This window comes from Mus caroli, chromosome 2 (assembly GCF_900094665.2).
Source record: "Mus caroli chromosome 2, CAROLI_EIJ_v1.1, whole genome shotgun sequence".
NCBI classification, from domain to species: domain Eukaryota; kingdom Metazoa; phylum Chordata; class Mammalia; order Rodentia; family Muridae; genus Mus; species Mus caroli.
Window position 1 is genome coordinate 129,659,932 of NC_034571.1, and position 14,858 is coordinate 129,674,789.

General features: G+C 41.4%; 1 protein-coding gene across 2 annotated transcripts in view; it reads left to right on the plus strand.

Moving 5' to 3' along the window:
- Slx4ip (SLX4 interacting protein) overlaps positions 1–14,661 on the plus strand; it is a 156,587-nt gene extending 141,926 nt beyond the window's left edge. The window contains exons 6-7 of one of the 2 annotated variants that reach the window (XM_029472398.1): positions 13,104–13,204; positions 14,556–14,642. In XM_029472398.1, coding sequence (XP_029328258.1) covers positions 13,104–13,197 — 94 coding nt within the window. In that variant the 3' untranslated portion in view covers positions 13,198–13,204; positions 14,556–14,642. Of the gene's footprint in view, positions 1–13,103; positions 13,205–14,555 lie in introns of both variants that reach the window. The other variant, XM_029472393.1, reaches the window with a different exon arrangement.
- Positions 14,662–14,858: the final 197 nt, after the last annotated feature.

A 14,858-nucleotide genomic window follows, 5' to 3' on the forward strand; every position in this document is an offset into this window, starting at 1 on the left:
TGAGTAGGGTATTGTTCAACTGCCATGTGTATGTGGGCTTTCTGTTGTTTTTGTTGTTATTGAAGACCAGCCTTAGTATATGGTGATCTGATAGGATGCATAGGATTATCTCAATATTTTTGTATCTGTTGAGGCCTGTTTTGTGACCAATTATATGGTCAATTTTGAAGAAGGTACTATGAGGTGCTGAGAAGAGGTATATTCTTTCGATTTAGGATGAAATGTTCTATAGATAACTGTTATATCCATTTGGTCCATAATTTCCTGAGTTTCAATGTGTCTGTTTAGTTTGTTTCCATGATTTGTCCATTGATGAGAGTAGGGTGTTGAAGTCTCCCACTGTTATTGTATGAGGTACAATATGTGCTTTGAGTTTTAGTAAATTATGTTTGTGTGGCTGTCTTCCTTTGGGCTTGTTGAAAGAAGATTACTTTCTTGCTTTTTCTAGTATATAGTTTCTCTCCTTGTGTTGGAGTTTTTCATCTATTATCCTTTGTAGGTCTGGATTTGTGGAAAGATATTGTGTAAATTTGGTTTTACACAAATTTACACAATATCATGGAATATGTTGGTTTCTCCATCTATGGTAATTGAGAGTTTTGCTGGGTATAAAAGCCTGGGCTGGCATTTGTGTTCTCTTAGGGTCTGTATGACATCTGCCTAGGATCTTCTAGCTTTCATAGTCTCTGGTGAGAAGTCTGGTGTAATTGTAATAGATCTGCCTTTATATGTTACTTTACCTTTTTCCCTTACTGCTTTTAGTATTCTTTCTTTGTTTTGTGTATTTGGTATTTTGACTATTATGTGACAGGAGGAATTTCTTCTCTAGTCCAACCTATTTGGAGTTCAGTAGGCTTTTTGTATGTTTGTGAGCATCTCTTTCTTTAGGTTAGGGAACTTTTCTTCTATAATTTTGTTGAAGATATTTACTGGCCCTTTAAGTTGGGAATCTTTACTCTTTTCTTTACCTATTATTCTTAGGTTTAGTCTTCTCATTGTGACCTGGATTTCCTGGATGTTTTGGATTAGGAGCTCTTTGCATTTTGCATTTTCTTTGACTGTTGTGTCAGTGTTTTCTATGGTATCTTCTGCACCTGACATTCTCTCTTCTATCTTTTGTATTCTGTTGGTGATGCTTGCATCTATGACTCCTGATCTCTTTCCTAGATTTTCTATCTAGGGTTTTCTCCCTTTGTGATTCATTTATTGTTTCTATTTCCAGTTTTAGATCCTGGATGGTTTTTTTCCTTTCTATCACCTGTTTGGTTTTTCCTGTAATTCTTTAAGGGTTTTTTTGTTTTTGTTTTTGTTTGTTTGTTTGTTTGTTTTTTGGTTTCTTCTTTTACCTGTGTTCTATTGTAGTTCTTTAAGGCAGTAATTTATGTCCTTCTTAAAGTCCTCTATCATCATCATGAGATGTGATTTGAAATCAGAGTCTTGCTTTTCCTGTGTGTTGGGGTATCCAGGACTTGCTGTGGTGGGAAAACTGGGTTCTGACTATGCCAAGTAGCCTTGTTTTTTGTTGCTTATGTTCTTGCCCTTGCCTCTAGACATCTGGTTATCTCTGGTGTTAGCTGGTTTTGCTGTCTCTGACTTTGGTTTATCCCTCCTCCAAGTCTGGGGTCAGTGCTCCTGGGAGACCACTTCTCTCCAGGAGGAATTTGGGTTTGGAGAGATGTGACACAGGGTCAGCTCCGGAGTACAGACGGAAACTGGAAGGATCCTATCCCAGGCTATTCCTTGGTTCCTGTGTCCTGATGGCTCTAGGAGGGTACCTCTTGGGCCAGGAATTTGAGCAGAAGTAGTCGTCTTACTTGTGTTCACAGACATGTCTGCACTCCTGGGAGGCCAGCTTTTTCGTCAGTGTTTGGTATGGAGAAATGTGGCACAGGGTCAGCTTTGGGCACAGACAGAAACTGGAAGGATCCTGTCCCAGGCTACTCCTTGGTTTCTGTGTCCTAAGTATTCTAGGCGGGTCTCTCTGAGCAGAAGTGCTGGCCTTACCTGTGCTCATAGGCTTGTCCACACTCCTGGGAGACCAGATCTCTTCCAGCGATATTTGGGTATGGAGCGCTGTGGCACAGGATCAACTCTGGGTGCTTTGACCTTCTTAATGATTTTTACCATGAAAAATATTGATGTATTTTTTATATAAGTATTTTTCTACAATTTATTATTTTGAGGGGTGGGGTCCTTTTTATTCTGTATGTTGACCAGAATCATGCTAATTATGTTCCTTAGGTTTAACGGAAATCAACAATGTCTTGCTTCACCATCTAGATCTCATAACAATCCCCTCTAGGGACCAGTTTTCCCTTTTGCCTCCTATAATGAAATATTCAGTGATGTCACTAAGACATTGGTGTTCTCCTACGAAAATAACTGTCATCGGCACAGGATAGATCCTTACTACAGCATTGTGTCAGTAGAAGGAATACTGAAACATCCTGTCAGAAGACAAGATTTAAGTGCTAAGTTGAATGGATCTCTTAAGTCAGGCTGTTGTTTAATGCTAAAGCATTCTCACAGTGCTCGGTACTGCAGAGGCTGACTGCCAGTTCCTTCTCCAGTTAGCTGGAGTCCAGTGTCAGGATCAGCACATGGTCAACAGATAGTCAGGGACAGATTGATGGAGTGCAGACTGTCAGACAGTCTCCTTTAGAGGGACCCTTTCCCAAAGCACCCCTCCCTACGTCCCTTAAAAGGCTTTTGATGAAAACTCTGGTGATAAGGATGAACATGGTTTTTGTTGGTTCATTTTTCTAGACGCTGACACAGAAAATTAGGAAAAATATTTCTCAGCTTAGATCATTTTTAAAGATTAAATATTAGATATTCATATAATAATCTGAGGTCTTATTCTTCTTTCTTAACAATGAAAGCCTCCCAAATTTTAAACAGTAGTATTGCAAATGAGATATGTTGTATTTCTTCACCTGAAGGTAACCTGCCCACTAATGAATTAAAAGACTCTAAAATTAATAATTAACTAGGGTAATAGAAAATGACATATCTGGCCCTCTAATCCTTCTTTTGCATAATGTTGCTTCTATGTTCAGAGACATGAAATTTGTCCTCGGTGACCAATTATACTACAGATTAATTAGGAAAAGCATAGTGTGGAATAGAATAGAAGAAAAAGTATTGGAGTTAATATGAAGACCTAGCCTTGACCACTGTATCCTCCCATCACTCACTAGCAGACCTCAGACACAGCATTTGGAAACCAACCTCTGACTTGATCCACAGAGGTAAATGTGATATGCTATAATACAAGCCCTGCTAAGTCTTCCTACCAGTCAAGTGAAATAATAAATGTTAATGTGGCTTATAAATGCTGAAGCACTTGTGTGTACTAATTGTCACCATCATTTCCTCTTCCCTCAGAAAAGAGTTCATATAAATGCTGCACTGCTAGATTAGTGAATGATCGTACGTCTTCTTCATGGTCTAGAATTGAGAGTAATACTTGGTAATTCCCATCTGCACATAACATTCTCCCAAGAAGTTAGGTCCTTGTTTTTGTGTGCCTCTGCTTATCTCAGCTGTATTTTGCAACTACACAAACTGCAAAAGGCTAAGTGATAAGTCCCCATGTAGTCAGCTGGTTCTGTGGCACCCTATTGACCAGTTGCAGAGACTACCCAGCTAAGCACCTAGGAATTACAGCAACTGTCTGTAGACTCCTGCTGTGATGTGACTCTGGAGGGTAAAGCCAGTCATTTCTCTGAAGTCTTAGGAGTTGGGAGATAGCAGACTTTTCTAGGCCTAAATTTCTAGGAGTCTATGTACCACAGAACACCCACAATGACAGCATAAAGTCCAATGCGTGAATGAGGCTGTGTTTGGAAAATACATTAATAAATAGATGATTTAGAATCCACACTCATTTTCCCAAGGAAACGATGTCATGATAGGGATGAGGTTCTCAGACAAGTCCAAAAAAGCTGTTCCTATCAGGAGATATGAGTCTTGGAAAGAGGGGCCCTGATTGTCTGTGCTCAAGGAAAATAGCAAGAGCTATTTCTTCTATAACCCTAGGCAAAGGGCCAGCTCTAGAAAGAAATTTGAAATGAGATGACCATGATGTCTTTTTCTGCCCTTTTGTGCTTTCTCACTAATATCCAGGCTTCTTTAGGCTGCCTTTTAGCCAGCCCTACTACCTGTACGTGTGGAACATATCATATCTACCACTCTCCTCTCCCTTTCTGTCCAAGGTCTTAAGTTCAGCCACATGAGAAGTCACAGCAGTCTGCACCTCGAATGAAGGGTTCTAGAGGAGGTACTTTTCAACAAGGGGACCATGGAGACAGGCCAAGCTTCTCTAAGGTGTATTTTAATATTTATCTAATCAAATTTAAGTGAATGTCATACAATTCTAATAGTGGTCAATAGGCCCCTGTGTCAGCTACAGACCCAAATGAATGTATTCTTTAAAATACCATGTTTTGTCATACTTGTTTGCACCAGAGAGTCAACAGTAGCCTCAGGTTGGTCAAGATTTATTTTTAGGTTCTCAAGGGGAGGTGAATGTAAACTGGAAAATCCCTGTGAAGTGCATACTTCCTACACGATAACTTCCTTGATTTTTCACAGATACAACCTTTAGAGCTACATTCTTTGCAGCAACTCACAGGTATTTCCCTAGATTTGTATACAACAGCCTCTTGGTCCCACTTCAAAGGGAAGAATTTATTTTTCTTTGTTGAGACAGGATCTAATGTATCCTGGGCAGGCCTCAAGCTCACTGTGTAGCAGAGGGTGATCTTGATCTCCCAGCCCTGCTGCTTCCTTCTCCTCTAGTGCTGGGTTTCTCATGTATACCCCTATACCCAGATTGTATAGTGCTGGGGCACAAAGCTAGGGCTTCATGAGTTCTTAGGAAGCACTTACCTAAAATGAGCTACATATTCAGCCCTACAGAAAGAAAATGTTACTTTAAAGGAAAAAATCCATAGTATTTGTGTCTATGGGTCTAGCACTGTATACAAGCCTGGTTCTCTCTCCCCTTAAGATCTACCCTTTGAAACAGAAGAGGGAAAGACCTAGAGGAGGGACATCACAGAACTTTTGAATTGGAGAAGGACATGGCTGCCTTCTCCACTTAACAGCTGCTGATCCCTGTCCCTCCTCCTTCTACTAAAATAACACAACACACATCTACTTACATTGTCCTTAGGAAAATGGCATCAGTCCTGTGGCAGTCATCAGATACCACCTCCTTTTCTGTTTTTGTTTTTCCCTTTGCTTCCATTCCTTTGAGTTTATACTGATACTGATATTATACCGACTATATCTTTCCTTTTGTTATGATCCTGTTCCATCTATTTCCCCCTTTTATTTTTTAACTTATTACTAGATAAGAAAATTTTAGAAATGAACTTTGGAGGGTGCTTCCTCCTCACGCTAGAATACATGCATGACACAGCCACTCCACACTGTGGTCTGAGATGGTGTATTCTTGTGTGCAAGCCTCAATTCAGCTGCTTCTCTCTAACCACTTCAGCCTTCCATACTGTGTCACACTTCAGAACATCATTGTACCTGAAAATCAGTGGCACTGCACAAAAGTAATAGATACGTTAATGTTTTCAGCTTTATACTTTAATATACTTTTCCCTAAATAAACATATATGATGTATTAAACTTTTATGCAGCTCTTATTGTTTATAGAAATGTCTCTGACAGAGTGCAGGGACCTGCACATAAAGTACACCATCTTGAGAAGTGATTCTGTGACTCTTGAACCTTTTCCTTTTTAACAGATAGGCAGGGCAACTGCAAATATCAAGAGGGTTGGGGGGATGAACTTTTTACTGATGTCCCTGACAACTCCAAACTTTAGGTACAGCTTGATCAGAGACAAAGTATTCTGAAAACTCAGTTTCTCATCACTGTTAGCTCTGCCAGCCTCCTTTATGGCTCTATTCTCTGCCTGTATATGGTGGTTGATCCTGGCATCTCTAGGTCTTTTCTTCCCAGGAGGAAAATGAACAGACCTCTACCCCAGACAGCTGTGCCGGCTAGTTTTATATCAACTTGACACAAGCTGGAGTCATTTTAGAAGAGGAAACCTCAAAGAGAAAATGCTGCCAGCCAGTTGGCCTGTGGAAAGGCTGTGGTGCATTTTCTTAACTGATGATCAGTGTGGTACAGCCCACGTTGCTCCGGGCAGTGCCACATCTTGGCTGGTGGTCCTGAGTGGTATGAGAAAGCTGGGTGAGGAAGCCATGAGGAGCACATCAGTAGGCAGCATTCCTCCCTGGCTTCTCCAGCTCCTGCTCTGACTTCTATCACAGCCCAGGCTGTGATACAGAAATTTAAGATGAACTAAACCCTTTCCTCCCCAGGCTGCTTTGGTCAGGATGTTTTAGTGAAGCAACAGAAACCCTGAGACAACAACCGTGGCTCTTTATAGAAAAACAGGTAAAGAAATTGAAGCTCAACAAAGACAAATCAATTTTCCAAATCTCTTAGCTAGATGGTGACTAGAAGGGACTATTGCAAAGGACTTTTGATTCAAAGTTGCCTATCTACTGCTCCATCCCACAATGACAGCAAATGATGTGTAGGCCACTCTGCAGAGAAGAGAAAGGCAGCCCTATTTATAAGATGTTGTGAAAAGAACTTTGCGGATTCGCTTTATGAAATTCTTTTGGTATAGAAAGCATCTTTTCCTTTTCATAAACTGTTTGATTTGTGGAGTCATCAGGGCGTATTTGTTTGTTATAAGCAATAATGTCAAGAAAAATAGTGTCAACACTTTCTAGTTTCCAAAGTATGCTTCATACACCTCTTCATACTCAAAAGCAAAACTGAGAGCAGGCCATTGGAGTTGTAAAACTGGCCGTGGGCCAAGGCAGCGCTGAGTGTGAGTCCTTGGGCTCCACCATCAGTCAGCTTTGTGCCCCCTGCCATTCTCTTGGCGGATGAACTCTAGACAGATCATCTTAGCAGATCATGAGAAGTGAGGATCAGTAGCTTTTTGACTATGCCTCATATTATAACACTTGGTGAATTACCTCCTTGTAAATATAGTTGAGCTATTATTTTAACTTGGAGTGAACAAAACAGAATGAGAAGACACCTTCTATGAGACACTGGATTCAATTCTCAAGAGATGGTGATGGTGATAAAAACATATTACTATATTAAATATTCCTTTGGAATGGAAAATTGTACTGTCCTCATGTGACAAATTTTAAAATCTTATGAACAGCACTTTGCTGATCTAGTCTTTATACAGGGTTTAGTCATGCCTATGAGAGATACCAAGAATCCCCTTCAGAAGGAGTAAACTATATGTGATCAATGGTTTGACCTGACCCCTGACGTCTCACCCTAATTCCAACCTCAACTAATTTGAAGTCCCAGTGTTTCTAAGGAAGAGCTAGAGAATCAGCTACAGAATGTTCCCAGAAGGGGCTGCATTTGTCATCTAGTCACTGGCAGTGCCACATCATGCTCTTTGCTCATGTTGAGTTAGTCCTGACCAACCACACCTAACCCCCGGCAGTGGTAGCAATACTAAAACCTGCTTCACTAGACTATAGTGGGAGTAACATTAGCATGTGCCTCCATTTTTCTGCCTTTCCTTAGTGAGAAATGCTCCCAAAGCATTGTTTAGGGCTGTGCTGGACAATGTGGTTTCCATTGACTACATTCTGCTCTAAAGCATTTGAAAGGCAAATCGAAAATTATACACTCTGTATGAAGTCTGTATGTATGTCTGGCTGCCATAAACTCAGTATATAAATATGGTTCAATATTTTTATATTGATTACATGTTATAATATTTTATAGAGGTTGTTAAATAATACATATTGAAATTTAATTTCACCATTTTCCTTTTACTTCTTCAATGGACTATAGAAAGTATCAGGTTACTTGTCCAGCTCATAATTCTGTTTGTACTAGAGAGTTCTGAGTCTGTTATCATCTCGACTTCCCTCCACCTATGGTAGGATTGTAGTTGCTTAAGTCTCAGCTTTTACCCTGAACAGCTACTTCCTGTCCAGGTAGCATTCGCTTTTGCTGTGGTCTATGGGCCTGTGTCCTTCTCTTAGCAGCACACCCATTGATGTTTCATTTCTCTTCTCTTCTTCCCTTTGAGGACACTATGGTTCTCTTTCCTTACCAGTGGTTCCTTTGTCTCCTTTTCTGCATCTTCAGCATCTTTTCATATACCTTTTTAAAAAAATATTTTTATTAGATATTTTCTTTATTTACATTTTTACTAGATATTTTCTTTATTTACATTTCAAATGTAATCCCCTTTACTAGTTTCCCCCCCGAAAATCACCTATCTCCTCCCCACTCCCCCTGCTCACCAACCCACCCACTCCCATTCCCGGACCTGGCATTTTCCTATACTGGGGCAAAGAACCTTCACAGGACCTAGGGCCTCTCCTCCCATTGATGACCAACTAGGCCATCCTCTGCTACATATGCAGCTAGAGCCACAAGTTCCACTATGTGTTTTCTTTGATGGGTGACTTAGTTCCAAGGAGCTCTGGGGGTACTGGTTAGTTCATATTGATGTTCCTCCTATGGGGCTTCAGACTCCTTCAGCTCCTTGGGTACTTTCTCCAGCTCCTTCATTGGGGACCTTGTGTCTGTCCAATGGATGACCGTGAGCATCCACTTCTGTATTTGCCAGACACTGGCAGAGCCTCCCGGGGGACAGCTATAGCAGGCTCCTGTCAGCAGGCTCTTGTTAGCATCTGCCATAGTGTTTGGGTTTGGTGGTTGTTTATGGGGATGGATCCCCAAGTGGGGCAGTCTCTGGATGGTCATTCCTTTAGTCTCTGCTCTGAACTTTGTACCTTTTCTATCCAAACTCACTCCCCTGTAGATCTCTTCTGAGTGGCTTTCGATACCATATGGGAAGATTTCCTCAGTTTGCATTGGCAGCTAAAGAACAGAACTGTTTTCTGCAGAAATTGTAAGCTGAGATATCCAAGAACAAGGACCATTGGCTTTTCTGTGTAGGGAGAATCTGATCTCTGCTTCCAAATTGGTACTTCACTGCTACATCATCTGAGAGAGGTGGGGAACACGTCATCATGTGATGAAAGACAGAAGGGCCAGCATGAACTTCCTCTGTTGATCTCTCTAAGGGAACCTGATGTCACTCATGAGAACAAAACTTCACAACTTAAATCACCTCTTAACATTGACATTGGCTATAGATGAATTTGGCGGAGGTGGTGGGGCGGGGACAAACCATGTTGTATGTTTATCTCTCCTGTTAACAGAAGCTCCATGAAACAAGGCCTTTTCTTTTTGGTGTATGGCTTTTTACTAAGGGCTCCAGGCTCTGTCTGCCGGAGTTCAGTGATCATTATTGATCATTCTACTATGATGATTATTGGATCATTCTGCTAGATTCAGCTCAGTTACCAGTACCGTGTGTTTTTAAAGCACTTCATTAATTCTGCTGGGTATAAGAATCATTGGGGATCTTGCCTAAAATATACCTTCCCTGACCCCAGCCCCTAGAGACACAAATGCAGTCGATTCTGGCTGGAATCTGTAACATTTCTTAACAAGCTCCCAAGGTGGTTGTGCTGGATTACACCAGCACACTTTGCAAATTCTTGGCTGTCTCATTGGACCAGGTTAAGTTCATTTCTTCTAGTGCTTTCTTTCTTGAATGTTGTTTCATGTATATCAGCAGAGTGTGAATCACCTGGGAACCTAAATATAGATCTCTTAGCCCCACCTCAGACCTTGTGAATCAGAACTTCCACGAAATGAATCCTAGGATTCTTTTCAAAAAAGGGGCGGGGGAGGGGCCTTCTGCAGCTGGTCTTCTGCTAGAGTCCACGCTGGTCTTACACACTCCCTGAGGAGGAGGTCCTAACTCAGGAGCAAGCAGGGGTTTTCTTTGCCATTTTAAGCTCCTTTCCTCATTTACCCCACAATGTTCAAAATTGCTGTTCAGTGAGTCAGGTCAGCATGGGATGAATGTCGAGAGGTTCCTCACAGTTTCCAGGTGCTTTGTTGGCTTGAATATTGACCAGTAATTCAAGGACATTTCAAACCTGTGTGTAACAAGCATAGCCTAGCTGTCAACCTTGCTTTGGTGCGGATGCCCTCCTTCATCCTTTCAGTCCAGGAACTGAAGGTTGCCCAGATCCAAGCAGACAACATGGCATATGTCCTTCCTTGTTGCACTTTCACAATTTGCCTGCTCAGCCTTCCTGTGGCTCTGTGTAGTGGGACATACTTGGGCTGCCTGAAACCTTGAAGTGTATTCACTGGTCTCCGGAGAGATAGTAAGAGGCCTGACCCCTTTGCCTAGGACCTACCTGGACTGCATAAGTTACTGACAGCAGGGTACTTTCCCAGGTTAGACTTGTGGATGCAGTAGCTTGTCCTGCTTCTGTTGTAATACTTGCTCAGATATAAAACTGTAAATCCAGAACCCCAAATTGTAACAAAAAGAAGTGGTAGGAATTGGTTAAGTGGTTAGGAATAGAGTGTACCAAGAAATGATATTCACAGAATTTGTCCTTGGCCCAGATGGCCAGCAAGCTTTCAGGTTGTGAAGTTCCCTCCTGGTTAGTCTACTCCCTAAGTACCTGACCTACGTAGTATGCCTTCTCTGAACTTGAATGAGTTAAAAGCTTGCTAGCCTCTCTGAATATGGTAGATTTGTCTGTATTCCTTGCAGAAGTCAGCTCATTGCTCAGGCAAAATCTAAAGAGTAGTGGTATCAGCCCTGCATGCTCTAGCAGCAGTTCAGCCGGACTAGCGTGCTCCATCTGTTTGCAGCTTGTCTATGGATAAGGGGCAGATTTCATTTTTATTCCAGATTAGAAAAGCAGTAATCAGGAGAAAATCCCTTTGGGAAATCCTATCCCCAGGTGATGGCTGCTGCTTTAGGATAGTGAGTCAAGGGGACAGCACTAGAGACCACAAGCTGTGATTTAGTAACAAAGGGATGTGAACTGACCCTAGAAATGTATGGACAAGAGAGGTCTAATGAGTCTTGACAGTTCAAGGACTGAGGTAGGAGAATAATCACTTTTTTCCCTGCCCACCCAGTCTTCATACAAATGTAAATATGTCTCCTTCATCAAAGTGTCAAATGTGTGGATTTATAAGCTATAAACCAGCCTTGCTGAGTGTATACTCAGGAGTGTGTCTATGTTTGTGTGTATGTATGTGTGTGTGTGTGTGTGTTCTCTCTCTCTCTCTCTCTCTCTCTCTCTCTCTCTCTCTCTCTCTCTCTCCCTCCCTCTCTCTCTCTCCCTCTCTCTCTCTCTCTCTTTCTCTCACTGCCTTCCCCTTTCTTACTCCATCTTGCCTCCTTCCTTTCCCCTCTCCTCCCCTTTTCTCCCCCACTCTCATTTTGAAGTCACAGGTTGTATACTTCTTTCTGAACTGGACATTCCCCCCACCCTATCCCCTGTCACTTTTATTCCAAAGTCATCCCTGACCCCATTGTTGGAGGGCTTTAAGACAAGAATAGGCTGCTGTATTTCTTAAAGAGGTTTTTGAAGTTCCCAGAGGAAATACATGTGCTTTTTAGACATAACTAAGTCAGAGGCTGAATCCACACAGATTGAGATTTGAAGAGCCTGTCGCTATCGCTGTACCACACTTGATACAGTGGATGCAGAACCTATTGTTGTTATTTATGACCCTGTCTGCCTTCCATTGTGGGCTTCTTCCAGCCTTGGGGAATTTACATCATTCCTAATAGCAAAAGGCTTTCTGGTTCCCACAGAGTTGTTCAAAGCCTGACTCATGCTCCTTATGTTAATTGTTCAGCTCTGAAAATACAGCACTTACAGGGTGTGGCTATGAGGGGAAATCAACTGTATTTACAGGGCATGCAGGACATGTTTAGAAATGTTTCACACATAAATCTCCATTGCTCCCAATCTCTCAGCCTCCCCTCTTTTGCCTCCCCCCTCTGACTTGACTTGAAGTATTCTTTTTCCAAAAATTAATATTAGGAAACAACAAACTAAAAAATGACCTATTACAATGCAGTATAATCCAATAAAGGCAGTTATACTTTGTTCACTGACCATTAAAACCAATTTAGGTTACAAGTGGACATGCCTTTGAAAGGTCCTAGCCCAGGTCTGAAGCCACAGTCATAGCTGAGTGTTTATGGACTCTCCTAAATTGTATTGTGAAGTCCAATTAGATCAAGGCTTTCGAGTTATACTGGAATAATACAATTGGCTGCCATCCTCCAGAATCTCAGGGGCTATCGCTTGATTCCCTAAGGAAGCCTACTTTAAACAAAGACCTACTAGTAGGTAGGTACCAGGCTGTGCCTCATGGGTCACAACATTTTATAGGGATTTGATGTGGAAGAATGCTTAGTATCGTAGACAATAAGAGCTGATAACACCTTATCTGAACTATCAGCTTCTAACCTAAGGGAAGAAATTCCAAAATCATTACATGGCTCAGCTCTGGCAAAGGTTGGCAGACTTTTAAATTTTGTAATTACCTCTTTATGAAGCTTCATGGTTATGTTTTTTTAAAGGCAGATAATCTGTGTATAAAACCATAGCTATGACTACTCTAAAAAGGCAAAGACTCTTAGGTTCTTTTGTTGTTGTTGTTGTTTTCATTTGTTTGGTAGATAACCAAGATTGAAAAACTCCATTTTTAAAAAATTCCAGTATTAAAAGGTATAGGTTGGTACTGTTTTAAGATTAACAGAGGCTATATTGGTAAGTAATGGAAATGTGGAGACAATCTCAGGAGTGTCCGGATGCTGGCATTGTCTTCTCACAGATGTGCTGCCACTGGCTCAGAGACTCTGCCCTCTGGGGTTCAGGAGCCACAGAGTTACCAGGTATTGCTCTAGATGGCTTGGGATTCGCAGTTTCTCATTATGGTTTTGTATGGTACACATTAGTGCATGAATGGAGTAGACAAGAATACAAAAGCAGTTGTGACCCACAACAGCAAATACCCAACTGAAAGCGTTGAAACAGCCAAGAACAGCAGTCTCTTTTATTTGGTATTTACAAAGTAAAGCTGTCCATCTGAGCCTTCCTAGTGAAGCTGTTTTCTCTGGTGTTCAGCTAATAGACTCCTGTTTGAACCTTTGTTATCTTTTGGAGTAGACAAAGAAAGCCCTCCATGGAGTGTCTGATTATTTTCCTGAGTGTGCAGAGAGTTCACCTTCTCCTGGTACAAAGCTCAAGAGGAACGCTCTGAAGGAAATGTAGGTCCAACATGTTTCCTGTGTCTCGTTTTCTGACTGCCTGGGAGGACAGTTGTATCATTAGAAGAGTCTATCACTTAATGACAGTGTGTATGGAACCCAATCAGAAGCCCCTCTGTGTTGGTTCTGCCCACAGCCATTTATTAACGCATGTCCTTCCCACCTTCCTGTTGCTCTTGCTTTCTGGACAGTGGGAATAGACTCCTTGCTTCACAGGTGTGTTGCAAGAAGTGATTAATTCCAAGCTCTTTGAAGATGAAAAGCACCTACTGGTGGTGTGTTTCACACAGCTCTTGAGGCAACTGCAGACAGACCTAAAAACTCCATTCCTTTTGTAAGATGCTTCTTCTGACTGTAATGTAATTATGACAGCCCTCGGGCCCCTTACAACAACATATTTATGGTTTTTTCCACAAAGCTTAGCCAAAGTAAATATTCCAGCTTCAATGCTTGAATTTAGTGGCTGAAGAAGTTTCATGCTATTTGTAAATGTATTGTTGTCAACTCTTTGCCAAAATTAAGGGCTTAAGTCACTCAGTTTCTTGTGAAGTTTCTGTCTTGCCCTGGAAGTTTGTTTTATAGTTAAGTAAAGTTTGTCTTACTTATTGTGTATCCTGTGGAAGAGGAAGGTTAGATGAGAGAGGAATAGAGAGAGACACACAGACTGACAGACAGACAGACAGACAGACAGACATGTATAGATAGAGACATACAGATGAACAGACAGATGATAGATAAAAAAAGATACATACACTGATTGTTAGAGTTATACTTTGTTTAATGTTAACTGTCTGAATTTTTTTCCAGGACTGACCAAGTTTGATTAACTGAGGCTTATTCCCATATGGTTGGTGAATAAGCCAGCACCTGCTGCATAATACCTTAAAGTGTCACAAGGGAATTTTCAGATTAGTATTTACTTCCAAATAGAAATTATATGTGTGCATATTTTTGCATATGCATGGGTATGCACAAACATACTGTGTTTTGGATGTATCTAAGCATTTCCTCCCACAAAAAGTCAGTATATCAACCCCAGGCATTATTTGCCTTTAATATCTAAAGATGGATATCTATTTGCTTTGGTTAAAAATGATTCATTGTGATTCCATTGATGAACCAACAATGAAAATTCAGAACATATTGTAGTTTAGTGGAAAATGTAAATGTTATTACTTAATACAATCGGTATGCACCGTACACTTTGGGGATTTCCTAGATATGCCAGGGTGTTGAGAAGCCAGCTGGTACATGCCTTGTTCTTAGGAGTAACAACCAGGGAGTGGGGGTTTGGAGGATCCCATGCCATTGCAAACCTCATATACTCTACAATCTTTATTGTCTGTTTCAGTGTGAGAAGAACTAAATCAAAAGGCACTGATGTGAGCAAACCACAGCCCAGCGGGGACCTCGTGGGAAGATCTAGTGACTCAGTAATTACTGTGGTACCATGGAGGAAGGATGCCTCAGCCATTCTCCTGTCAGAATCTGTGGGTCAAGCACAAGATGACATAAGAGCAGCCAAGAGCCACCAGGAGCTTCCTGTTCAAAAGCTGGAAAATGTTTCTCAGACTCAGCCAGGAGACACTTGCAGCCAGCAGCAACTTCATCCTGGGGAGTGGTTAAAGATGGGGCTTCTAAGCAGGAGCCCTGC